General features: G+C 42.8%; 3 protein-coding genes and 1 long non-coding RNA gene across 12 annotated transcripts in view; 3 read left to right on the top strand and 1 right to left on the bottom strand.

The window, feature by feature from the left end:
• Nucleotides 1-20,459, top strand: part of ZMYM6 (zinc finger MYM-type containing 6) — a 46,377-nt gene extending 25,918 nt beyond the window's left edge. For 3 of the 8 annotated variants that reach the window (XM_043574431.1, XM_043574429.1, XM_043574428.1), the window contains 6 exons: nt 265-305; nt 12,085-12,229; nt 13,928-17,411; nt 18,815-18,995; nt 19,098-19,152; nt 19,905-20,459. In XM_043574431.1, the coding sequence (XP_043430366.1) occupies nt 265-305; nt 12,085-12,229; nt 13,928-15,759 (2,018 nt within the window). In that variant the 3' untranslated portion in view covers nt 15,760-17,411; nt 18,815-18,995; nt 19,098-19,152; nt 19,905-20,459. Of the gene's footprint in view, nt 1-264; nt 306-12,084; nt 12,230-13,927; nt 17,412-18,814; nt 18,996-19,097; nt 19,153-19,449; nt 19,632-19,904 lie in introns of all 8 variants that reach the window. The other 5 variants (XM_043574432.1, XM_043574435.1, XM_043574433.1 and 2 more) reach the window with 5 other exon arrangements.
• LOC122480255 lies at nt 90-17,405 on the bottom strand. The gene is made up of 3 exons (XR_006296538.1): nt 17,294-17,405; nt 7,087-7,198; nt 90-178 (listed from the first exon to the last, which is right to left on the bottom strand). It is a non-coding gene; the product is annotated as an uncharacterized LOC122480255 (long non-coding RNA).
• Nucleotides 17,304-20,459, top strand: TMEM35B (transmembrane protein 35B). 2 transcript variants are annotated; one of them, XR_006296537.1, is made up of 5 exons: nt 17,304-17,411; nt 18,815-18,995; nt 19,098-19,152; nt 19,450-19,631; nt 19,905-20,459. XR_006296537.1 is itself a non-coding variant. In XM_043574436.1 (4 exons), exons 1-3 carry the CDS (start codon nt 17,304-17,306, stop codon nt 19,103-19,105), a joined length of 297 nt encoding a protein of 98 aa, XP_043430371.1. In that variant the 3' UTR covers nt 19,106-19,152; nt 19,905-20,459. The 2 variants fall into 2 exon arrangements, 1 of the variants encoding a protein (XP_043430371.1); XM_043574436.1 differs by lacking the exon at nt 19,450-19,631.
• A 4,016-nt stretch (nt 20,460-24,475) lies between these two features.
• On the top strand, nt 24,476-25,483 carry LOC122479382 (platelet-activating factor receptor-like). Its single transcript, XM_043573328.1, has one exon. The coding sequence runs from the start codon at nt 24,476-24,478 to the stop codon at nt 25,481-25,483; it is 1,008 nt and encodes a 335-aa protein (XP_043429263.1).
• Nucleotides 25,484-26,062: the final 579 nt, after the last annotated feature.

The following is a 26,062-nucleotide window of genomic DNA, read 5'->3' as shown; positions in this document are numbered from 1 at the left end:
ATTATTCTTTTAAACCTAAGTGATTTTAATATAGTTGCCTTTATCACCGGAGATTCTACTGTAGTAGGATGAAATTGGGGCCCAAGAATCCTTACCTTTCTCAGGCATCCCAGGTGATATTGATGCCCAGTTTTCTTGGACCATTCTTTGAGAAATTCTGGAGTAGACTCTGGCCCACCTTAGTGAGAGGAAAATAACTTGTTGGTCTCAGTGTTTACATCTGTTTATTTTGGGGATAATAATGTGTGTGTTCATTTATAACAGGTGCAGTTACTAAAGAGGCAACACAAAAAGTCATTGAAGATGTAAGTTTTATCGTTAATATTTTTCCTCATAATGCCACTTGGGTTTATTTTCATTTTGGATGTAGCATTCTAATATGTATCTGAATGCATTTCGCTTAGTCTTCAAAAAAAAGTAGAGTATTATGCACTGATTTTGTTTCGGAATCTTACAGTTACATTAATAAGAATGCATTTCTGATTTATTTCGTTGTGTTCTGGCTCCTGAATTTCTTTCTTTCTTTTTTTAAAAATTTTTTAAAATTTAAAAGTGAGAGAGAAAGAGCACGAGCAGGGGAGAGGGCAGAAGGAGAGAGGGAAAGAATGTTAAGGAGGCTCCACACTCAGCGCAGAGCCCAGTGCAGGGCTTGATCCCATGAGCCTGGGATCATGACCTGAGCCGAAATCAAGAGTCAGACGCTCAACGAACTGAGCCACCCGGGCTCCCTGGCTCCTTAATTTCTTTAAATTCTTGTTAATTCCATCTGGCTGCTTATTTTTCTCTTTTACTACATTCAAGTATTTTTCTTTTAGACTGGAAAGTCTCTTGAAAAAGTTCAGTGTAGTGTTATTTTATGCATCTTCAAATTATGTGAAGCTGAAAATAGTGCAAAGTAAAAATACATTTAAGTTCCCACTTTATGTTTCCAATTTGAAGTATTGTGAAACTTTTTAAAATTAAAAAAAATATTTTGAGGAAACACATAATTTCAAATCTGACTAGTTGAAAGGATTGCAAATTATGTCATTATTTTCCTATATCTTGTGTTAGCAGGAAACAAAATTCCCATCATCTTTTATCAATATTACATGAACCTAATATATTGGATCTTGGGTTAATGTTTTTGGTGACTGTTTTTGGTAGCTGTCTTAACATTTGCTTTTGGTATAATTAAAGATATTTTTGTATGTCATATAACAGTGTCATTCAAGTTCATTAAGTAGTGGTGCTAGTGCTAAAAAAATGTACCCCAAATTCAGTATCTTTGGAACAGAAGTTAGATGTGATAAAACTCTGTGATAAAGGCCAGACCAGGATGTGATCCCCCATGCTGTTCATTTAGGAGAGTGCAGCCTGCAGAATATTGAGATAATGCTCAAAAAAACAAAAGCAGCATTAAAGAAGATACATCGTTTAGTTCACACACACACTCTCACACACACACACACACACACACACACACACAAAATCTTATAACCAGGCAAGAATAATGGAGTAAACGGAAAAAATCCTGGCAACGCAGCTGCAAGATCAGTGCTGCTGTAATGCCCCCCTAAGTTCAAGCCATTGCCTGTGCTAAGGCCTGAAGTAATTTTAATGATTTGAAAGGAGTTGAAAGTGAGACAAAAAAGTTCACTACAAGTCATGGTTGGCCTTCTAATTTTAAAGCCTACCAAAGTTTTAAGAGTATAAAAATGAGCAGGCAAGCTATAGCTGCTAACCGAAGCTATCAAAACATTTCAGCTTTACCATAATCTAAAGAGGCTTTATCTTGGAAGACGACAGCCTCATGCCTGATAAACAATCTGTGAAAGTGACAAAGAAGGTGAATTTGTGCAAGGTTGGTGAAGGGGATGCTGAAATTTCGCTTGGGTGGTTCTCCATGGAGTAATACAGGAAGACTTGCTAGAATTAGAAAAACAAAGGCAGCTGGAAGAGGGTCCCGGCACTTATTGGGCCTTCAGCACAGCAGCCAGCAGCGAAGTAACTGGCATATGCTTTTGACCATATTCCAGCAACAATTGCTATTATTAAAGAAAGTGATCCAAATGTGGATTGCTGTTTCATGGTGGCAAGGTGAAAGATGGACAGTGTGTCTGCATATCAAGAAATCCCCAGAGGCAAAGAAAATGAGAGCAAAAACCAGCCACATCAGATTCATTCTTTAGTAGAAATCTTCCAGGGACTCAGACCAGCCTTCCCCATGATGTGGCGAGATAGCTTGTCCTAATTTGATACCTTTTAACTCTCCCCTTATTTGTGTTGTTAGAAGATGATAATGATAACTTTTACTCAATTATTTTCAGGCAGGATACTGCAGTAGTTAATGCAATATCATTAAGTTAACTTTGTACTTATATTTGTATATTGTATATTATACATTAAGTTATATTTTAAAATTATGTGATTAATAAATTGCTATAACAGAATGAATAATTCTCTTCTTAAGCACATAACTGTATAATTAATAAGGGTATTAATAGACTAGGTTTTATACTAATGTTATTAGTATATATTATAAAAATATTCTATATTGGTTGCAAATTTATGTATCCTGAGAATGCATCCTTTTTCTTCTATATATGGGACAGTTAGTTTTGAATTATTCTGGGTTTTCAAGAATACATCCCTCATTTAAATAGGACTGCCCTATGTATTTTTTCTCTATGTGGAGTACCTCTATAATTCACCAGTCATTTAAACTGTGTTATAGAATAGATCTGATTAATGTTTTCAGTTTAGTCAATACAAAGTATATGTAGTACTCTTAAATTTTTAAAAAAATGAAAGTTTTAGAATCTTTTCTTTGTTTCTCTCAGACTTTAGTTTGGCTCTCCTTCAAGTTATTTAAATAGTCTTAAATTTTAGGGGAAGGTGAGATATAGAAAAGGACAAAGAAGAAAATCTGCACAAGTCAGGGCTCCTGTGTGGCTCAGTCAGTTGAGCGTCCAGCTCTTGATTTCGGCTCAGGTCATGATCTCATGAGTCATGGGTTGAGCCTTGTATCAGCCTCCATGCTGACAGTGTGGGCCTTGCTTGGGATTCTCTCTCTCTCTTTCCCTCTCACCCCATCCGTGCTGTCACACACTCTCTCAAGATAAACTTAAAAAAAATGTGCACAAGTCAGCAGACTTCCTAGGTAGTATTGTTTTAGACTAAACTTGCCATACAGACTCTGTTGCAACTCCTCATCTCTGCTGTTGTGCAGAAGTAACCATAGACAATCCATAAATGAGTAAGTGGCTGCATTCCAATAAAATTTTATTTACAAAACCAGGTGGTAGGCTGGGCTTGGTCCACTCCAAACTTTGCTAACTCCTGCTCTACTGTGTTCTCACCATTGAGAATTAACCATTGTTAGATTGGGCTTATTTGCTTAGTTTTAGTCTATCTTTTTTTTTCTTTTTCTTTTAAAACTTGTGGTTTTTTTCCTAAATTGAAGTATAATTGACATACAGTATCCTATTAGTTTCAGGAGTACATCAGTACATCATAGTGATTTGATATTTTTATACATTGTAAAATAATTCCCACAGTAAGTTGTAGTTACCATCTGTCACCATACAAAGTTATTACATTTTTATTGATTTTGTTCCTTGTGTTGTACATTACATCCCCATGGTTTATTTTTCTTATAACTGGAAGTTTGTACCTCCTAATCCCCTTCACCTGTTTTGCCTGTCCCTCCTTCCCCCCCCCGCCCCCCCGAATCTCTCCCTTTCTCTGATAACCAGAAATTCTATCTAGGAATCTGTTTCTGTTTTGTTTGCTCATTTGTTTTGTTTTTTAGATTCCACATACAAGTGAAATCATATGGTGTTTGTCTTTTGCGTTTGACTTATTTCAGTGCACGTAATACCCTCTGGGTCCATCTATGTTGTTGCAAATTTCATTCTTTTTTATGGCTGAGTTATATTCCAGTGTGTGTGTGTGTGTGTGTGCGCGCGCGCGCGCGCGCACGCGTGCGCACGCGTGTGTGCATCATACTTCTTTATCCATCCATCAGTGAATACCTAGGTTGCTTCCGTATCTTGACTATTATAAATAATGCTGCAGTGAACATAGGGGTGTATGTATCTCTCCACTTTGGTGTTTCGGTTTTCTTTGGATGCATTCCTAGAAGTTGAATTGCTGGATCATATGGGAATTCTATTTTTAACTTTTTGAGGAAACTCCATACTGTTTTCATACTATTTTCTACAGTGGCTGCACCAATATACATTCTCACTAGCAGTGCATGAGGGTTTTTTTCTATATCCATGCCAACACTTGTCATTTTTTTGTCTTTTTTATAATATCTAATCTGGCAGGTTTGAGGTGATGAATCATTGTGGTTTTGATTTGCATTTCCCTGATGATTAGTGATGTGATCATCTTTTCATATACCTGTTGACCATCTATATGTCTTCTTTGGAAAAATGCTTATTCAAGTCCTCTGCCCATTTTTTAATTGGGTTATTTTTTTTACATTAAGTTGTATAAGTTCTTCCTATATTTTGGATATTCCCTTATCAGATGCATGAATTGCAAATATCTTCTCGCATTCAGTAGATTGCCTTTTCACTTTGTTGATCATTTCGTTCTCTATGTAGAAGTTTTTTAGTTTGATGTAATTCCATTTATTTATTTTAGCTTTTGTTGCCCTTGCCTGAGCAGATTGGTCCAAAAAAATGTTGCTGATACTTATGTCAGATAGCTAACTGCCGGGGTACCTGGGTGGCTCAGTGGGTTAAGCGTCCAACTCTTGGTTTTGGCTCAGGTCATGATCTCACAGTTTTGTGGATTCAAGCCCCGAGTTAGCTCTGCACTGGCAGCGTGAAGCCTGCTTGGGATTCTCTCTCTGCCCCTCCCCCACTCATGCTGTCTCTGTCTCTCTCAAAATAAATAAATTAATTTAAAAAATGAAAAATAGCTAATTACCTATGTTTTCTTCAAGGCGTTGTATAGTTTCAACTCTTACTCAACATGTGGTGTAAGATAGTGGTCCGGTTTCATTCTTTTACAGGTAGTTGTTGGGTTTTTCCCTTATTGAAGAGATTGTCTTTTACCCACTGTATATTTTTGTCTCCTTTGTCATAGATTGACCATATATGAATGGGTTTATTTCTTGGTTCTCTGTTCTATTCCATTGATCTCCATGTCTGTTTTCCGGCCAGTACCATACTATTGTGGTTACTATTGCTTTGTAGTTTGAAATCAGGGAGCGCGTGATACTTCAGTTTTGTTTTTCTTTCTCAAGATTTCTTTGGCTATTCAGGGTCTTTGTGGTTCCATACAAATTTTAAGATTCTGTGTTCTAGTTCTATGAGAAATGTTGTTGGTATTTTGATGGGAATTGAATTGAATCTATAGATTCCTTTGGGTAGTGTGGGCATTTTAACAATATTAATTCTTCTAGTCTATGAGCATGGTATTGCTTTCCATTTATTTGTATCTCCTTCAGTTTCTTTCATCAGTGTCTTATAGTTTTCAGAGTACAGATCTTTCATCTCTTTGGTTAAATTTATTTGTAGGTATTTTGTTCTTTTTGATGCAATTGTGAGTGGGATTGTTTTTTAAGTTTCTCTTTCTAATAGTTCTTCATTAGTGTATAGAAACGCAACTGATTTCTGTCTGTTAATTTTGTATTCTGTGGCTTTACTGAATTCATTTCTTATTAGTTCATTGACTGCTGGATAGTGTTGTATGAAAGTAATGCATTTTATTTATCCTTGCTTTGTTGATGAACATTAGGTTGCTTCCAGGTCTTGACTATTAAAACAATCTCTGCTACAATCAACATCTTTGTATACATCTCCTTGTGCACGTGTGCTGGTGTTTGTCTGGTGTAGATATGGAAGAGTAGAATTTTGAATTCAAAGAGTATTTGCATTTTTGTTTTCAAAATGTCTGTCTCAGTTTTTATTCCTACCAGGAGATTATGATTATACTCATTTCCCACAGCCTTGCTATCATTCAATGTTGTCAGATTTAAACATTTTTTGTCAGTCTATTTAGTAATACCTTATTTTATTTTGCATATCACTGATAACTAGCTATTTTGCTTATATGTCTGTATTTTTGAACATTTGAATTTTCTTTTCATTTCCTGTTCTTAATTTTTCCCCATTTTTGTGTGGAATTATCTTTTCCTTATTGATTTATAGAATCTCTTTATATATTCTGGATTTGCCCCCACCTCTTTCTACTCATTTTCACTGACACAAAAAACATGCAGTAATACTTAATATCTATGAAAAATATTTTAACACCAGAGCCCTCCAGCTATTGTCCTATTTCTCTACTCTCCATTTTAGAAAAACTCTAAGGGTGGCCTCAACTTCCTGCCTTACTCCCTTATCTGTTATCTTTCCTTAGGGCACTTAAGTCAGGCTTTGCACCATTCCATTGAAACTGCTCTTGTCAGGGTGCCTGGGTGGCTCAGTTGGTTAAGACTTTGGCTGAGGTCATGATATTGCGGTTCATGCATTGGAGACCTGCGTTGGGCTCTGTGCTGACAGCTCAGAGCTGGAGCCTTCTTCGGATTCTGTGTCTCCCCTCTCTTTCTGCTCCTTCCCTACTGTGCTCTGTCTCTCTCTCAAAAATAAACACGGGCGGGGGGGGGGGGAGGGAAGAAATTGCTCTTGTCAAGGTCACCATGAACCTTTAGTTTTGCAAGTCCAGTGGTCAATTTCCAGTTCTCATTTAACCTATCCTTTCAGTAACATTTGATACAGTTGCTCTCCCTTTCTTCTTCAAATACCTTCTTCAACTTCTAGGTCAACATACTTGTCTTTTTTCTCAATCTTCCTGGGGATTCAGTACAGTCCTGTGGTTTTTAAACACCCCCTAGATGGTGGCTTATTCCCAGATTTATTTCTCTTGCCATGACCTCTGAGCTCCAGATTCATGTATCCAGTTGCCTACTTGACATATACACTTAGATGATTAATGACCATCTCAAATAATATGTCTAAATCAGAACCCTTTTATTCCACCCCAGACTTCCTCTCTAGTGTTCCTTACTTCTTACCATTCCTGCTGCTACCTTCTTTGTCTGAGGCACCATCGTCTTTTCTCTGATTCATTGCAGTGACCTCCTACCTGTCTTCCTGCTTGCATTCTTGCCCTTTGCATTTTTTTTCTCCACATTGTTAGCAGAATGATTTTAAATCAGATTGTGTCACTCCACTGCTTAAAAATCTTCAATGAAATTCTGTAAAAGAAGAATAAAGAAGGGGGAAGAGGAAGAGCTAGTTTCCAAAATTATAGTAGAACTGTAAATTTTATGAAGCTAGAAAGATAAAACAATTGATACTGAAGCCATGAACTCAGTAGAAGTCCGGAAATAGACCTAAATATGTATGTAGATTTAGAAATAATAAAGATAGCACTTCAGATCAGTAGGAGAAACTTATTCAATAAACAGCATTGTGACAACTGAGCATACATATGGAAAAAAATAAATTGGATTTCTACCTTACAAGTTCCACCAAAATGAAGTCCACATGGAGAAAAGATTTAAATGTAAAAAAAATAATAAAGTAGTAGGGAAGAATACAGGAAAGAATTTTAATAAACAAGTGGAGAAAGTCTTTCTAAATATGTCACAAAACTCAGAAGCCATAAAGAGTTGTTATGGAAATTCAGCTACATTTCAAAGTCAGAAGACATGAAAAAAATTAAAAGGTTGCAATTCGTGTCATAAAAAGCCAGTTTTTCCATATGTAAAGAGCTTCTATAAATCAATAAAAAGACCCAGCACCCAGTAGAAAAATGGGCAACAAAATCTGATCCATCAGACTAGTAAATAAAAATTATTCTTAAAAAAATTTTTTTAATGTTTATTTATATTTGAGAGAGAGAAAGAGACAGAGGGCAAATGGGGGAGGGACAGAGAGAGGGAGGCAGAATCTGAAGCAGGCTCCAGGCTCTGAGCTGTCAGCACAGAGCCTGACGTGAAACTTGAACTCACGAACCATAAGATATGACCTGAGCCGAAGACAGATGCTTAACCGACTGAGCCACCCAGGTGCCCCGGAAATAAAAATTACTCTTAAACATATGCAGAGATACTCAACTTTAAAATTAGAGAAATTCCAACTTTATCAGATTGGCAACAATAAAAATAATGGATAACACTGTTAAGGCATTTTTACATGTTGTCAATTGCAGTTGGTAAAACTGCTACAGAGAGCAATTTAGTAAAACTTGTTAAAATTTAAAATGTAAATACCATATTACCAAGGAACTCCATTTTTAGGAATTTATCCTTCAGATATATTTTGCACATTTATAAATTGAAGTATGTACGGGAATGATTTCAGCATTGTTTGTAGTAGCAAAGGCTTGAAAACAGCCACATTGTTTGATCAATAGTCAGGGCCATTGTGAGTTCATTCTCAGTTACTGTGTGAACTAGAAAAAAAAAAAAATAGACCTACATGGGTAGAACCTGAAATATACCCCTCTCCTAGCTCATACTTAGTCATGTGGTCTGGTGAGTGGAATTCCCTGCCCAAGCATATACAGCAGCTCTTTGGGGACTATAGTTAAAATAAGTACGCTATATCCATTACAGTAGAATACTGTGCACTTAAAAAGAATGTGCTAACTATATATGTACAGACATAGAGTAGTCTCATATACAATAAATGAAAAAGGCCAAATGGTATAGCAAACTGCCATTTGTGTTTTAAACACACATACACACACACACCACCACCACCACCACATACCTATACATATGTATAGAAAGCCCTGAAAGGCAGCCAATGAATAGATAATAGTGGTTGCCTCTAAGGAGAACTGAACGACTGAGGCAGAATTTAAGAGGGAAATTAGTATATTTTCATGTTTGATATTAAAGTCTTTGAATTTTATGTCACATGTTACATTACTCATTCAAAAAATTATGCATAGAAGTTTTTAAAACATTTTTTAAATGTTTATTTATTTTTTAGAGAAAGAGTGTGAGCAGGGGAGAGGCAGAGAGGGAGACAGAGACTCTGAAGCAGGCTCCTGTGCTGACAGCAGAGAGCCTGATGTGGGGCTCGAACTCCTGAACTGTGAGATCATGACCTGTGCCGTCAGGTGCTTAACCAACTGAGCCACCCAGGTGTCCCCCCCACCCCCTTCTTTTTTAAATTTATAGAATTTTTTTTAAAAGCTAAAGGAAAACAGGGCACAGGATAGGAGTAGATAGTTCACAGAAGAGGAAACACTAATATGCTTAAACATGCAAAATACCTAACCACACTACTGTTAGATAATTTTTCATTTATTGAGAAATAACAAAAAGTTTCATAAATACCATATTAACTGGAGTGTTGGGAAACGAGCTCACGTACATTGCTGAAGGTCATATAATATGATACAGTGTGCTTCTATGGAAAGCAGTGTGACTGTACCAACATAATTAAAGTCTTCTGACCCACCAAACCACAATTTAGAATACCTTATTCTATAAATATACTAGCACGTGTAGAATTAATTTATATATAGGGGTATTTATTAAAGCATTGTTTGGGGCGCCTGGGTGGCTCAGTCAGTTAAGTGTCCAACTTCAGCTCAGGTCATGATCTCATGGTTCATGGGTTCGAGCCCCACATCAAGCTCTGTGCTGAACACTTGCTCAGAGCCTGGAGCCTGCTTCAGATTCTGTGTTTCCTTCTCTCTCTGTCCCTCTGCTTGCGCTCTGTCTCACTCTGTCTCTCAAAAATAAATAAATGTAATTTTAAAAAGCCTTGTTTGTAATAGCAAATGTTTTTAACATTCAGTTTTCAGTAGCAGAGACTCTTCAGATTACCTATGATACATTCAATGTATAAAGCTGTTATTAGGGTGGCTTTATACAAAGTTATGTAAATATACCTCTAAGATAGCTTGCTAATAGGTACAGTACAAGGTGCTAGAGCCTTGCTAATAGTATGCCACCAATTTGTAGTCAGAAGCAACTTATTTAATTATATAGACCACCTTTAGAAGGACGTGTAAGAAACTAGGAGGGCACCTGAGTAGCTCAGTCAGTTAAGTGTCCAACTCTTGATCTTGGCTCAGGTCATGATCTCACGGTGTGTGGGTTTGAGCCCTGCATCAAGCTTCACACTGACAGTGTGGAGCCTGCTTGGGATTCTCTCTCTCTCTGCCTCTCTCCGCGCCTCTCCTGCTCACACATGTGCTTTCTGTCTCTCAAATTAATAAACTTCAAAAACAAAACAAAACTGGGAACCTTGTATTCAAGGTTGAGTCTGGACAGGGGGTAGATGGGTGGAAAACTTACTTTTCATGTAAATACTTTTATACCTTTTGTATTATTACATAATTCAAAATTATTACATCCATTGCTTATTTAAAAAGTAAATTTAAATATAATCTGCAGTGCATTCCATCATATTTAAAATACAATCCTAATTTCTTACTGTTTTTGAAACGAAGACCTTCAAGATCCTATACAATTTGGCTTCTGCCAGCCTCTTCAAACATTTCATTCTAGCCCCTGCTTACTTTATTTCAGCCTTGTTCTTGTTAATGTTCCTAAAGCATGCTAGACTCTCCCATTTCAGGGCTTTTGCATCTGTAATCCCACTGCCCGGAGTCCTCTGACTTCAGGCCTTTGTGTGGTTTGTTCTTTTGAGTTGAGTATTCAGAAGATCTCTGCTCAAATATTTACTCTAAAAATACCCTTTCTCCACACTATCACCCTCCATTCCCTTACCCTGCTTTCTTTCATAGCACTCGTCGCTACCTGGAATTATACAATATATATTTGCTTTACTTGTTTATCTTCTGTGTCTCCCTGTGGGATGTAAAGGCCATAAAGGCAGGACTTTCTTTCTCTTTTTTTTTGCTGTATCCCCAGGGCTTAGAACAGTGCCTGAGTTACAGTAAACATTCCGTAAATACTTGTTGAGTGAAAAACATGTTTTATTTATGAAAAAAATTTTTTTAATTTTTATTTATTTTTTGAGAGGGAGAGAGAGCAAGCAGGGAAGGGGCAGAGAGAGAGAGGGAGACACAGAATCTGAAGCAGGCTCCAGGCTCGGAGCTACCAGTGTAGAGCCTGATGTGGGGCTTGAACTCATGAACTGCGAGATCATGACCTGAGCTGAAGTCGGACACTTAACCACTTAACCAACTGAGCCACCCAGGCACTCCAGCAAACATCTTTTAAATACATTTTCTCTCTCTCTTTCTCCCTTTAGGATGTTTTATTCTTATTTTTGAGAGAGAGAGAGTGAGAGCAGGGGAGGGCAGAGAGAGAGGGAGACACAGAATCGGAAGCAGGCTCCAGGCTCGGAGCTGTCAGCACAGAGCCTGATGTGGGGCTCAAACCCACAAACTGAGATCATGACCCGAGCTGAAGTCGGATGCTTAACAGACTGAGCCACCCAGGTGCCCCTTAAATATATTCTCTAACTCTGGTGCTTACTCTTCAGCTTTGTTTTATAAAGACCTTTATTTAAAAAAAAAAAAAAAAATTCAAGATAGTCAAATGTATAGTCGTTTCTATTTTGTTTATAATTCTTGTGTTTCTTTTAAGAATACCTCCTCTTTGTTCTGGTCATTTGAAAGTTCTCCAGTGATTTAATTTATTTTATTTTTTTGTTTTGTTTTATTTATTTTTAAAATATTTTATTTTTAAGTTATCTCTCGTCCCAACGTGGGGCTTGAACTCACAACCCCGAGATCAAGAGTCTCTGCTGACTGAGCCAGCTAGCCACTCCCTCTCCAGTGATTTTAAAGTTTCATTTTTTTCATGTTGAGGTCTTAAATCAATATGGAATATATTTTGCATAAAGTCTGAGTTGGATCTAATTTTTCTGAATAGCCAATTGTCTTAATCAGTAAAGATTGTTTTTATTGTGTTGATTGTCCTTACTATAGGCAGAGTATTTTTAAAAAATTAATGAATGGAACTGACACTAATTAGAAGATTTAGGAATTAGTGTATATTTTCCAAAGTAGCTTCTTTATTGCAACTACTCTTTCACAGGAATTGTATTTCTTTTACTATGTGCCAACTTTCAATTGATAGTGATTCTGGTCAGTGTTAAGGTACTAAAAAACATGTTTTTGGTTTCTGAATTTGCTTTTAACTAGGGAAGCACACAGATAGATGCCGCAAAACTTCTATCTTCCCAGTCTTCCAAGCTTTTAAAGAACAAAGCAGTATTGTGCAAGCCTGTCACACAGACCAAGGCCACCTCTTGCAAACCACATACACAACACAAGGAATGTCAGACAGGTATGTATCCTTGTGCTCTGCTTATGTGGAAAGTTAACTCTGTTTTGTTTTTGTTTTTTTTTAAGAAAGGCAAAGAAAATCATATACCATTTCTTAAACGGGAAAACATTCATCCTTGCATCACATCCTTTGAACATCTGATTTATTCCTTTTATAATTATTGTCATTAACACCAATAACTACTAAATTGAATCCATCTGCACACACAGCATTATGTGGACAGACATCTCTGTGCACTGCTGTTTTTCAAATGTACAAACTATTATAACTATTAAGATACAAATTTCTTTAAAAGCGTTAATGATTTAACTGTAGTTCTTCTTTCTTTTTAAAAACAATGTGAATTAATTTGTCATTTACTAAAAATGTAACTGTGTGTCTGAGGTGTTGGTGATCAGGAAAATGACTTGAATTCGTATTTGGAAAGGCTGTAAACTATTGCTGCCCCAATCCATGTTAACTGCCACTACCCTCATGTTTTCAATTACTTACATAGCCTACTCTGCCCAAAGCATTTTTTGATTTTTGTTTTTAATGATAATTTTACTACACAGAATATATGTAGTTTATTTAAAAGTATAATCTGTCAACAAGTAATCTTGAGTTTTTATGTAGGGTGCATTTCTTTCAGTAGGAGTCAAGGAGAATCCTGTTTTCCTTCCAAAGTAAATTTGATTGTTGTATATTCCTGTTAAAATGATATACTCTGTGTACATGAATTTATATTCTATATACATTCACATGTGGAAGGTAGTAAAAGATCTGTGGACATCTATATGTGTGGGTATGTGTGTGCTTATACGTTAAAAATTTCTAGATTAAATACTGGATTGTTTAAGATGTACTGTTGTGAACTTTTTCCTTTGACATTGCTCATCAGAAATATTCCATGTCAATATAAATTTAAATATACATTGAGATTCTCAATGGATGCATAGATTCCAATGTATGTACCTATCCATCCCCCTAAGATTGACACTTGGATCGCTTTTAGTTGCTTAATATTGTAAACAGTATTGAGTTAAGTTGTGTAAATGAATCTTTGTTCACTTGTCTAATTAGGTCTTTAGGATAAATCCTAAGTAGTAGAATTTCAGATTCAAAAGCTATTATAGATTTTTAAGGCTTTTTGATATGTGTTGCAAAACTGAAAAATTACATCAGTGTTTGAGAACACCCATTTCTCTTTACCCTCATACATTGGGTATTAAAACTACTAATTAACCTTTTTTTTTCTTCAACTTTAATTTGGAGAAATTTCAAAGTTCAGAATGATTGAAAATATGGCACAATGAATATTAATATATTCTACAGCTAGATTCACCAAATGTTAACTTTTTAAACATTTGTTTTCTTTTTCTGAAATTTAAAAAAGTAAATTAATTTATTCTTAACTAGATGCATCCTGTGGACTTCAGCCCTAATTCCAGCAATCTGCTGAATATATATATATATAGCATTGCTAGTTCACGTCCCGCAGCCTATAGTTTTGCTCTAGTCAGTGGCCAAGTTTTGGGCAAGGAGAAATTCTGTTTTTAATGGCACCATGAAAGTTCTGTGGTTTCTGTTTCAACGTTAGTGTATTCTTTTGACAAATATAAATACTAAAAAAAGATATTTTAAATGTGTGGGGGAAAACATAAAGACTATTGCTTATTTCTTCTTGAAAAATAACAGTGATTCAAATATTTCATTCAGATTTACCTATGCCTAATGAGAAAAATGATGCGGAACTTGATTCTCCACCTGCAAAGAAAAAAAGAATAGGTTTTTTCCAGACTTATGATGCGGAATATTTAAAAGTTGGTTTTATTATCTGTCCAGGATCAAAAGAAAGTTCACCAAGGCCACAATGTGTCATTTGTGGAGAAATCTTATCCACTGAAAACATGAAGCCAGCAAATCTTTCTCATCATCTGAAGACAAAACATTCAGAATTAGAAAACAAACCAGTAGATTTTTTTGAACAAAAATCTCTTGAAATGGAATGTCAGAATAGTTCTTTAAAAAAGTGTTTACTAGTTGAAAAGTCACTTGTGAAAGCTTCTTATTTAATTGCTTTCCAAATTGCTGCCAGCAAGAAGCCATTCTCCATTGCCGAAGAATTAATTAAACCGTATTTAGTGGAAATGTGTTCAGAAGTTTTGGGTTCAAGTGCTGGAGACAAAATGAAAACCATTCCTCTTTCTAATAACACGATTGGACACAGGATTGATGAGTTGTCTGCAGACATTGAAGATCAGCTGATTCAAAAAGTCAGAAAGTCAAAGTGGTTTGCCCTTCAGGTAGATGAATCATCAGAAATCTCAAATATCACCCTTCTTTTGTGCTATATTCGTTTCATTGATTATGATTGCAGTGATATAAAAGAAGAATTACTATGTTGCATTGAAATGCCTTCTCAAATAACTGGTTTTGAAATATTTGAACTAATAAATAAATATATTGATAGTAAGTCTCTGAATTGGAAACACTGTGTTGGTCTCTGTACAGATGGGGCTGCAAGCATGACTGGCAGGTGTTCTGGTTTAAGGGCAAAGATTCAAGAAATCGCCACGAATACAGTGGCATTTACACACTGTTTTATTCACCGTGAGCATTTAGCAGCAGAAAAGTTGTCTCCATGCTTACATAAAATTCTTTTGCAGTCAGCACAAATTTTAAGTTTTATAAAGAGCAATGCATCAAATTCACGAATGTTAACGATTTTGTGTGAAGAAATGGGGCCTGAGCATGTGAATCTACCCCTTCATGCTGAAGTACGTTGGATTTCGAGAGGGAGAATTTTAACAAGATTATTTGAACTACGACATGAAATTGAAATTTTTTTAAACCAGAAGCATTCAGATTTGGCCAAGTATTTTCTTGATGAAGAATGGGTTGCAAAGCTGGCCTATTTATCAGATATTTTTTCACTTATAAATGAACTCAACTTAAGTCTCCGAGGAACTATGACTACTCTCTTCAATTTGTATAATAAAATGGATATACTTAAGGAAAAGTTAAAAATGTGGTTGAAGCGCACACAAGAGAATGATTATGACATGTTCCCTTCATTTTCCGAATTCGTAAACTCATCAGACTTAAATATGAGAAGCATTGCAAGCATTATTTTTGAGCACCTGGAAGGACTTTGTCAAATGTTCAATGACTGTTACCCACCAGAAGAAGACTTGCGTTCAGGAAATTTGTGGATAATTAATCCTTTTATGAATCCCAAAGATAGTAATCTCATGGACTTCGAAGAAGAAAAACTAGTACAGCTATCTTCAGATTTGGAATTACAGTCAGCATTTAAATCAATGTCTGTGACTCAGTTTTGGATAAATGCAAAGACAAATTACCCAGAACTCCATGAAAAGGCAATGAAGTTTTTATTGCCCTTTTCAACTGTTTATTTATGTGATGCTACATTTTCCGCTTTGACTGAGTCAAGACAAAGAAATCTGTTGGTTTCTGGTCCTGCTCTAAGACTTGCAGTCACATCTTTAATTCCAAGGATAGAAAAATTAGTAAAGGAGAAAGAATAGTAAGATGGGTATTGCTAATGATCAAAGTCTATAATTTTGTGTTAAATTTTGTATAAATATCCTAAAATATAATTTCCTAATGTGGATATGTGTTTTCAGTGATTATATGTTTTAATAATTTTTCTTTTTGTTGAGGAATAATTGTGCATTTATACCTAGTTACATATTATAATTTTAATAGTCCAAGGCAGAGAATTTAGCTATTTGATTGATTGGATCATCTGGATTAGGGACAAAAATGGTCACAAAAAGCCTGTTTGTAATGTATCAGCACACCTGGATGTTAATCTGCTTGGCCTTTAGAAGCACATGGGACATTGCAGTCTTCAGCCAGGCAGCCACCCACCCCAGCAGGTTGTGGGTACGTAGAAAACAAAGATCTAAGCAGCTTGGCTGATCAGAAATAGAAGCTGCAGGAGAGTAGGGGTTTCTGTGGCGCTCTAGACCAGGGCTTGGCAAACTTTTCCCATAAAAGGCCAGATAGTGAATACTTTAGGTTTTGCAGGCCATGTGGTGGCAACTAGTCAATTTTGGGTTTGCAGCACAAAAGCAGCTGTAGGCAATACACAGACAAATGAGTGTGGCTGTGTTTCAATAAAACTTTATGAACATTGAACTAAGAATTTCATATAATTTTCATGTGTCATGAAAGCTGCCTTAAAATTTTTTTTATCATTAAAAAATATAAAACATTGTTAGCTGGGGAGGAAGAAGGGGGAACCAGTGGAAAAAACCCGCTGACTAAATTTGGCCCACAGTTTGTCCATCAAGGTCTAGACTGATTTCCAGGTTATAGCAGATGGACCACGAGTGGCCTGTAGGGTTTTGTTAGTGGAAGTCTCTCTTACCTATGCTGCAAGTGTCTGAATTTTCAAACACTTTTCATATTTTAATTTCAACTGAGAGGAATTGGAGGAAAAATATATTTTACACAAAGAAAACAATTTATAATTACTTGCTACCGACTTATTATTAATGATTTCATAATTTACTAATTTACAAATAACGTTTGAGCTCTTACAGGTGCCAGACATTGTGCTAGGCCTGTTCCTAAGGAGAACAGGCCTAATCGCTTTTACAGATGCAAATAGTGAGGCCCGAGGAGGTTAGGTGGCAGCTCAGATCCCAAAGCTGGGGTGGCTCAGGCTGGAAGGAAACCCCGGTCTTCTGCGAGGCACGTGTAGATGGTTACTCCTGGAGTCTGACTCTACTCAGTCATACTGGTTGGGAGACAAGAGACGCCCCTTGAATTCAAAGGGGCTCGTGCGGTCAGTTGAGCCACTGGGCTTCAGTGCCCCCATCTGAGAGATGGGGATGCCCCTCCCGAAGGCCGTCTCCCCTCGCAACAGGTGGGGGCCAGAAAAGAGGGTGGCAACAGCCTCGGGGTGGGGGGCGGGGAGCGGGAGGTTCTGGCGCCGGTCTTCTGGTGGCCCTGGGGAGGGAGGAACCGAGCGGGCGGCAGGGGGAGGGTTTCGGCGGGGCCTCTCCTCTCCTCCCCTTCCTTTCCTTTCCCTCTCCTTCCCTCCCGGAGGACCTGCGCGGCCATGGCGCTCGGGCTCGCCGCTCTGCGCGTCCTGCTGGGTGGCTTCTTCGCGCTCACGGGGGCGGCCAAGCTCTCGGGGCAGATCTCGGCTCCAGCGTCCGAGCAGATGGTGAGCAGCGGGATGTGGGCGGCCACGCGGCGGCGGGTACTGCGGACGCGGCCGTTACCACCCCCCCCCCCCCCCCCCCCGCGGCGACCGGCCCGCCTGCCCGCGCCGGTGCCCCGCGGACCCACCTGCTTTCCGGCGAGACAGTGCTAGACTGAGACGTAGGCGCTCTCCCGGGGTGCTCCTCCGAGTCCTCTGGCTCTTGCCTAGACGGAAGGGGCACATCTTCCAGCTGAGCACTGGGGGCCCCGGGCAAACCTAGGGCTGGAGGAGGAATGCGCCGGGACCCTGGGCGGAAGAAGATGGAATGGAAGGGGGACCCAGAACCCTCCCTGCCCCTTTCTCCTCCTTCTCCTGTTTGCGTTCTTGGGAGGTTCATGAGGATGGGTTTATGAATTACCGCTTGGTGGGCTAGGAAACTCGCCCTGAAGGTGAAGTGTGTCTGCTAAAGGTTACACGGCAGGTCAGGAAGCAGGAGTCAATCTAGACGCTCCCCTAACTCAGAATCCAGAGAACCCTTCCCGGGCAGCTTGAGAGGGAAGTCTACAAGTTCTTCCACCTTCCGGCTAGGTCCAGACTCGGGAAAGCTTTCGTGCCCTTATGCTCACCAATTCCCCAGCCCTTCAAATAAGCCTGACTTGGAGACCCCTGCCAGCCTCCGTCTCCCAGGCCTGGGTTCTGCCCTTCCTCCCTGGTTTAGGGTGGTGGATTGTTTGCGGAAGTACATACCTCCCCAGAGCCAGCCGCTTAGAGTTTCTTCCTTGCTGCTGACAGTAGGGGAGGTAGAGCTAAAGTGGGGGTGGGGTGCGATGCAGGAAAAGGTAGTCAGCCTGAGGCTGAAGTTGTCACGGAGCCTAACTCAGCACAATGAGTCTCTTTGAGCCTCCTTAACTACTCTTGTGTCGACTGCAATGGGATCCAGGCCCAGCATACCATATTCATAGTGGAATCCGTTGAATGAGCAACCGTCTACCCTTCCATCCTCACCCCCACCTCCCAATATTCCCAGCATAGGGAAATTTCACCCTCAGGGGAAAGCAGGTCAGGCAGAAAGAAAGAGAAGCTGTGACATTCCTAAAGTTGGCAAGCCTAGCTTCCTGGTCTTGGAATTTGGGGCTGGGTTGTAATCTGGTGAGAGTCTGTTGAGAAAATCAGTCCATCTCTGCACCACACCATCCAGCCCTTCTTGGAGGGTAAAGCTCAGCTCCCCCCGCCCCTCCCCAGGGAGGCCCTCCCCTCTCCAGACTGACCTCAACCCTGGACCTGACCTAGAATAGTAGTAACTCCTTTGTTGGGGGGGGGGGTGGGGGAGGGGTTGAGGGCGCAGGCCCAGAATGTCCCTGTGGAGTGCCCAGGCAGTGGATCCTTGTTGAGTGTGGCTGACAGACATTCCCTGCTGCCCCTAGAAAGCCCTGTTTGTGCAGTTTGCTGAGGTGTTCCCGTTGAAGGTGTTCGGCTATCAGCCAGATCCCATGGGCTATCAAGAGGCTGTGGGCTGGCTGGAACTGCTGGCTGGGCTGCTGCTGGTCCTGGGCCCACCGATGCTGCAAGAGATCAGTAACTTGCTTTTGACCCTGCTCATGATGGGTAAGGGGGTGCAACTGGGCTGGGGAAATCGGGGCTTCTGGCAGAGGATCATGGAAGATCTGGCTGTTCCCTTTACTGTTGCCTCCTTTCCTTTTTTTCTAGAACCATGAGCCCTCCCTGCTGTACTCTATTTTCCATGGCCTTTGGACTAGGACAGGTGCTTCTAAAACTTAATATACTAGAACGTGATTCTTTGTCAGACATACTTCCTACCTCATCAGTTCAGCTGGCTGCAGGGTATTCCCATTGTATGGATGTATATAATCTCAAAGTCCCTACTGCTCTCTCCTAAGCCCTACCCTAGAGAGGAGGGGATGGAGTTGCAGCTGCCAGTGGGGTTATGTGTCTGGCAGGTGGGAATAGAGAGCAAGGAAGCCAGGGCCCCCAGAAAAGCAGAGAATTTCCCTGTGACAGGCAGTTGTAGAGCACCCCCTCGTAGCAGCTCTGCCCACAGGACCTGCTGATGTACCAAGACAGCTGCTGCTTCAAAGATCAGACGACTTCAGACTCTTCTGGATCCCCTGGCCTTGTGTCACCATTGCTGCCACCACTGCCACCCCTCCCCCCCGGACTTGCTTTCCATCTCTGAGGCTTCCCTCATTTTCGGATCTTTCCCATACCTCCACCTTCCCTCCGGTAGGATTAAGAAAGGAGAAGGATTAGAAGTTGTTCCCAGATGCCCACCTACCTACCTCCCTACGCTATTTGGCTAGATTGCTCCTGTTTCTTTCTCACCCTCTGAGAGGGGCTACATTAGTTTAAGAGGCTTCTGATTCCTGGTTCTGTTTGGGAGGCCAGAGAGATGAGAGCAGCTAGCTCAGGCTCTGTGTGGGTGTGGTTGGGAGGTGAATGGGAAGGCTTCAGCTGGAGAGGGGCAGGGGGCCTCAGGGACCTCACTTTCCATTCCAGGAGCCATCTTCACTCTGGCATCTCTGAAAGAGTCACTGAACACCTACATCCCAGCAGTCATCTGCCTGGGGCTCCTGCTGCTGCTGGATATCTGACAGCTCTGAGTCCAAACTAAGAAGGTGGTCAGACCCACTAGGAAGAAGACTCTTGCAAGTGCGTTCAAGGAGTCCTGGGAGTCCTTTTTTCTCTTCATGCCACATCACTATCACGGCAGGAGCATGGTGGAACGCCGAGTCTGCCACCTTCTTTCCAGTGCATCCAGGGCTGTTCAGTGTCGAAGCAGACATCTTCTCTACCTGACCCTGCTTTCTCTCTGAGACATTCACTGCTCTTTTTTGAGGAGCACGTGTTGCACATACTGTCATTCCTCATGTAATGTGGAAATAGAAAACAGAAAAGCAATTTAAATCACCTCAAAATTTAATGCACCAAAAATAACCACTATCCACTCCTTTTTAATAACTGTACCTCAACTCTTACTATGCCTTTGTACAGATGTTTTTAATGAAAATGAGGCGATTATAAATTACTTTATTAAATGTCTCTTAAAACTAACATACTGTAACACCATTCATTCCGTGTGCGTTTTACCTCATTGATGTTAATGGCTATATAGTATTTCGTTGTGAGGATGTACTGTAATATATTTATCCAAGGCCCCGCTAAGGAACATTTAGATTGTCCCTAGTTTTTTGCTATTGTAAACTTCACAGTAAATCACCTTTGCATACTTACTGTCTTTCCCTCGAAGTGAGGGTGCTGCTTCAAAAGACCCGCACATTTAAAGCATTGGTATTACATACTTAAAATTTACACCTTGGCTATGGCAGAGTCTAAGTACCTGCCTCTGCCTGTGTGCTTCCCAGGCACGTAAGATATCCCCTCCCATTCTTTTACTTTGTGCACTTTAGATCTGCGGAGCCAACAAAGATGGGCATTGGATCGTTGTTGTACAGGATCTGAAACTGCAGCCTTTGGTGGCGAGGTAGGTACTTAGTGCAGTGCTCCTTGGATAGCTACATGGAAGCAGAGGACAGCCAACTCAAGGGATGCTGCATGGTAAAGCAATGCTGGAAGCCGGGGATGAATCCCAGAGGTCCCAGGGAATCAGAAGGGGGTGTGTGTGTATGGACAATTACTGAGGGAAAGTGGCCACGTTAGAGTCCCTACTATCACATCACCAACTGTCTTCACCTCAGTGGGGGCCTTTTGGAAAGTGATATGCCTCCCATAATGGAAGAGAGGAAAAGAGCTTATTTATGCAAGTGCCATAGCCACCAGCCGACAGATTACTTTGGGGGTAGGGACAATGGCTTTTGGGAGCCCATAGGAATGAAAGTTGTCTGTGTACATTAGTCCATTTCATCTTTACTACACAATGGTAATTTCTGCCCTGACACTGACTAACTGGGAACCTCAAGCAAGTTGGCACCCTTAGGTCTTTTCCTCTTGTGTCTGAAAGCACAGTGATGCAATCTATATATATTGTGTGTGTGTGTGTGTGTGTGTATGATACACACTGGTACATCTAAAAGTAGTATATGTAAATAGACGTAAAAAATGGAGTAGTATATTAGGGCACCTGGGTGGCTTAGTCGGTTAATGTCCGACTTTGGCTCAGGTCATGATCTCGTGGTTTGTGAGTTCAAACCCCACGTCAGGCTCTGTGCTAACAGCTCAGAGCCTGGAGCCTGCCTCAGAATCTGTGTCTCCCCCTTCTTTGCCCCTCCCGTGCTCATGCTCTGTCTCTGTCTCTCAATAATCAATAAATGTTAAAAAAAAATTTTTTTTAAAGCAGTAGTATACATTCACTACATAGAATGTCGAAACAATCAGAAATCCTTTTCTTTGACAGAGGTCCAGCGATAACATACTTTCAGTTTCTGTGTTGGGTAATTTGGCTGCTTTGCAATGACCTCAAAGACTGATGTTCTTTCAACTTTCTGCTCTGCTGCTTTCAATTTATTGGCTCCTGCCCTCAGCATTGCAAAATAGTTGCAGCAGCTCCAGACGGCACATTTGCACATAACATCCAAAGGTGAAAAGGGAGAGGAAAGCTCTCTTGGAAGACCCCCAGATTTCCCCTCACATCCCATTGGCCAGAATTAGTCCCATCTCTATACCTAGACCACCCATTCGTAAGGAGAAAGGAATTCCTATGATGGACTTAGACTAGTTAAGATTTACCCACCCTGGTCAGCAAAGAAAGGGAAGAGCTTCTTTGCAAAATATGGGTAATAATGGTAAATACTTCATAGAGTTGCTGTGAGGATTTAGTGAGAAAGTGCTTACAGTAGTGCCTGGCACATAATAAGTGCTCAGTAAATGCTATCATTAAATAGCATTTGCTATTAGTTTGTTCTATAGATGGGAAGATGTGGTCAGAAAGCTTAAGTGCCCATGTGTCAGATCTGAGATTCATTAGGGCCTGATGAACTCCAGAACCCACACTTTGCACTGCACCGGCTGTCCAAGTTGAAAGTGGGCAGGCATAGCACCCCTGCTCCCTTCAACAGGGTAGAGGAGATGATCTGCCCAATGTGATTAAATCTGCCTTGTTTCCAGAATTCCCCCTCTGCATGAACATTTTGAAGGCCATAAACATAGGACCTGGAGCCCCTAGGATCCTGGCCTCTTACCATCTCTACTCCTTCCGGGATGCGACAGTCAGCCTGTCTCCAGCCTGGACTTTGAGTAAAACCTCTCACAGCTGGCATTAGACTGAGGGCTCCTGTTTACCACGGCTTGGCCTGTAAGCTGATTAGCAGCTACAGGGCCCCCAGCTCGGCTGTAGGGCCCACCTAGCAGCTGTGGGAAAGGCAGGGTGCTGGAGGAGTGGGTTGGCCAGCTGGTGTGGAGCAGTTGGGATTGACAGCAGCAGGAGTATCTTGAGTTCCAGCAGTGCCTCCTTGGCCCAAGGAGAAGCCAGGCTTCAGGATATGTGCCCCCCTCAAACCGCACCCTGAACCTTGGTCAGGTCAGTACCATGACATTCAGCTGCAAGGCCTTACTTTTACTTTTCTATCTCCCTCTCTGTGCCCCCTTGCCCTCAAAGATGGACCCTTCCCTTGCGGCCCTGGCCGCACCCCACAAACCCAGCTTATAGCTGCCACAGGTGGGCCCCAGCCCCTCCAGCTGTTGGCCCATTCTTCACGAGGCGTCCTGGGATTAGTGGGTTGATGGGAGGGTCTGAGATGTGGGGGTGGCAGTGGATTCTGCTCTGTCTCAGCTCCTTAAAGCCAGGCCCCCTAAGGCCCTAGAGATTGCTACAGGAGCTTTAACAGCAAGAGGTAAGAGAGGAACGACCTGGAGGGATGTCAGGGAGAGGTTCCGGGTGGGGCAGTTGGGGGCTAGAGCCAACAGTGGACAGAGTGGAGAGGGAGGGGAGAAGACATTCCACTCAGGGTCCCAGAAAGGATTGCAGCCTGAGGGGTGCAGAGGCAGAAATACAAATTTTGGTATTGGAGGAACTGAGTTTTGGGACACCCTAGGGGGGTGACTGTGCCAAAAATAGGAACAGGACATGGGCTTCTGCACTTACCCCCCTGGGGAGAGAAGAGGAATACGCCCAGATGTCTCTGTGTTGTTTTGTTTGCTTGGGGTGCCTGTGTGGGTGGTATACACATTCATCTGTGTGCTGCCTGGAGGGAAAGGAGCTAATGGTTCTGGCATGTCTCCCCAGTGTCAGCCACAGCGCTCAGAGTTTTACTTATGTTTTCTCATAGTTCTCCCAACAACACTGTGAGGTAGGTATCTTAATCTCCGTTTTACAGCAGAGAAAGATTGGCTCAGTGAAGCGGAGTAATTTGCCCAAGGTCACATGGCAAATTAGCGTGTGTATCTAGAACCTGCCCGATTCCTGGGCCTGTGCTCTGTTTTGCTTTGCTGGCCAAAATTTTGAAGCAGACCCAGGACTTCTTTGTGGTTAAAAGGTGAGGGGAAGGAACCAGGCTGGAAAGCCTGAGAGTTTTGAACCGTTTTTTTCAGCCCTGCCCCCCCGGGCTACAGGCAAGCGGGGAGTGGACCTTCATTAAGGCAAGTCCAAGGTCACTATGCATGGGACTGTCCTCAGGGTCACTGCAGCATAAGCCTGTTCGTCCATAGTATGTGGAGGAGGGAGGACTGCGCTTTTTCTGGGAAGGACTCTATATTCTGGTTTCTCCAGAACTCCCTGTTGGCTCAGCCTTGCTCGGGCTTAAGCACGTGCCGGTGCCTCCACATATCTGAACCATACTCCATCTGTGAGGGGCGGCACTTCCACCCTCTCAGTCACCAAGGTTGGAAATTTCCAAGCTATCTGAGACTCCTGTGTCTTCCTCATTTCCTGCAGCTTGTCAGCAAGCCCGTTGTACTTCAAGGGACTCTGGAGTCCACCCCCTGTTCTCCATCCTCAGGGGTGCTGGCTCAGCTCAGTCCTCATCCTCTCCCACACGAACTTCCCTGCTCCTTAGTGTCCCCTCCCAGCAGGGACTGAGTTAGAGGAAGACGGGGTGGGGGAGAGGTGGTACGGAGGCCTTCTGTGGCTAGCCTCCACAGTGACCTCTCTTCCTCTCCCTGGTGCAAGGTCCGAGATGAACGGCAGTGTTGGGGACCCGGGTGTCAGCGGCTGCAGCCCCTGGGACGACCCTGCTCGCTTCATCGTGGTGCCCACTGCCTACGCCCTGGCTCTGGGCCTGGGGCTGCCGGCCAACGTGGCCGCCCTGGCGGTGTTCGTCCGCAGCGGCAGGCGCCTGGGCCAGGCCCTGCGGCTCTACCTTCTCAACCTGGCCCTGGCCGACGTGCTCTTCACGCTCACGCTGCCGCTGTGGCTCACCTACTACCTGGGCCCGGCCCACTGGCCCTTCCCGGAGGCCGCCTGCCGCGCGGCCGGCGCGGCCTACTACGTGGCCACCTACGCGGCCGTGGCCTTCGCCGCGCTCATCAGCGTGTGCCGCTGCGGCTCGGTGCGCGGGCCCCGGCCCAGGGCGGCCGGCCGCCTCGCGCTGCGCCGCCGGGGCCCCGCGCGCGCCGCCTGCGCCGCCGCCTGGCTGGCCGGCCTGGCCTGCGCCGCGCCCTCGTTGGCCGCGCCGCACGCGCTGCGCCCGGGTCCGGGCGGTGCCGCTCGCTGCCTGGAGCACGGCTGGGCGCGCGCCGGCCTAGCCTACGCCACCGTGGCCTTCTTCGCCGCCGCCTTCCTGCTGGTGCTCGCGGCCTACGTGAGCCTGGCGCGGGCGCTCGCGGCCCCCTCGGGCCCCGGCCCGGCCCCCGCCGGCCCGCACCGGCGCGCGGCCAGGACCATGGTCCTGGGGCTCCTGCTGGTCTTCGCCCTCTGCCTGGCGCCCTACCACCTCCTGCTGGCTCCCTGGGTGGCCGGGCGGGAGGGAGCCGCGGGCAGCGACGGCGGCGGGTGCCGCGCCGCCTCCACGCTCGACGTCCTGCACACCCTCAGCCTGGCGCTGCTGAGCCTCAACAGCTGCCTGGACCCGCTCATCTACTGCTTCTCCGTGCGCCGCTTCCGCCAGGACTGCTGGACGCTGGGCTGCCGCCTTGGGGTGAGGGCTCCCGGTGCACACGCGGCCTCCCTGGCCTCCTCCCGCTGAGGCCCGGGCCTCCCCCGCCTGCGTCACCACTGCCACCCTGCGCGTGGCGCACTGGGTGAAGGAAGCCCTCGGAAGGACTCGATTCCCATTGGCCGCCTCGCTGTAGAGTGCGGGGCTCGCTGGTTACAAGGGGGAATGAACAGGCTTTGTTGCCTGAATGTTCTCTAGACGTTGCAGTGTTTTGGATTATGCCGTGATCTGGCTCCCGTGTCCGTCTCAGCATCCTGTTATCCCCATCTCATCCTCTACCGCCTCCGCCCCTCTCCGTGGGTTCACTCACCATCTCAGTCCCTGGAACAGACCAATTTCCTTCCCTTCGAGGCCTTTGCGCCTGGCTTGGCCAGGAATGATATCCGTCCCTCTCCTTCACTAAGTTAATTCCTCTTCATCCTCACCTCTTTAAAAGTAACTCTTTATAGAGAAGCCCTTCTTGACCAGCAACGTGTGCGCGCACACATACGCACACACACACACACACACACACACACTCACACAATTGTGTTAAATCTGATTGTCCCTTTATAGCTATTTTCACAATTGTAATCAAGCAATTAATTAGGAAATTCATCTTTCCTTTTC

Source organism: Prionailurus bengalensis, chromosome C1, assembly GCF_016509475.1.
Source record: "Prionailurus bengalensis isolate Pbe53 chromosome C1, Fcat_Pben_1.1_paternal_pri, whole genome shotgun sequence".
Classification (NCBI taxonomy): domain Eukaryota; kingdom Metazoa; phylum Chordata; class Mammalia; order Carnivora; family Felidae; genus Prionailurus; species Prionailurus bengalensis.
This window is presented reverse-complemented; position numbering and strand designations above follow the sequence as displayed.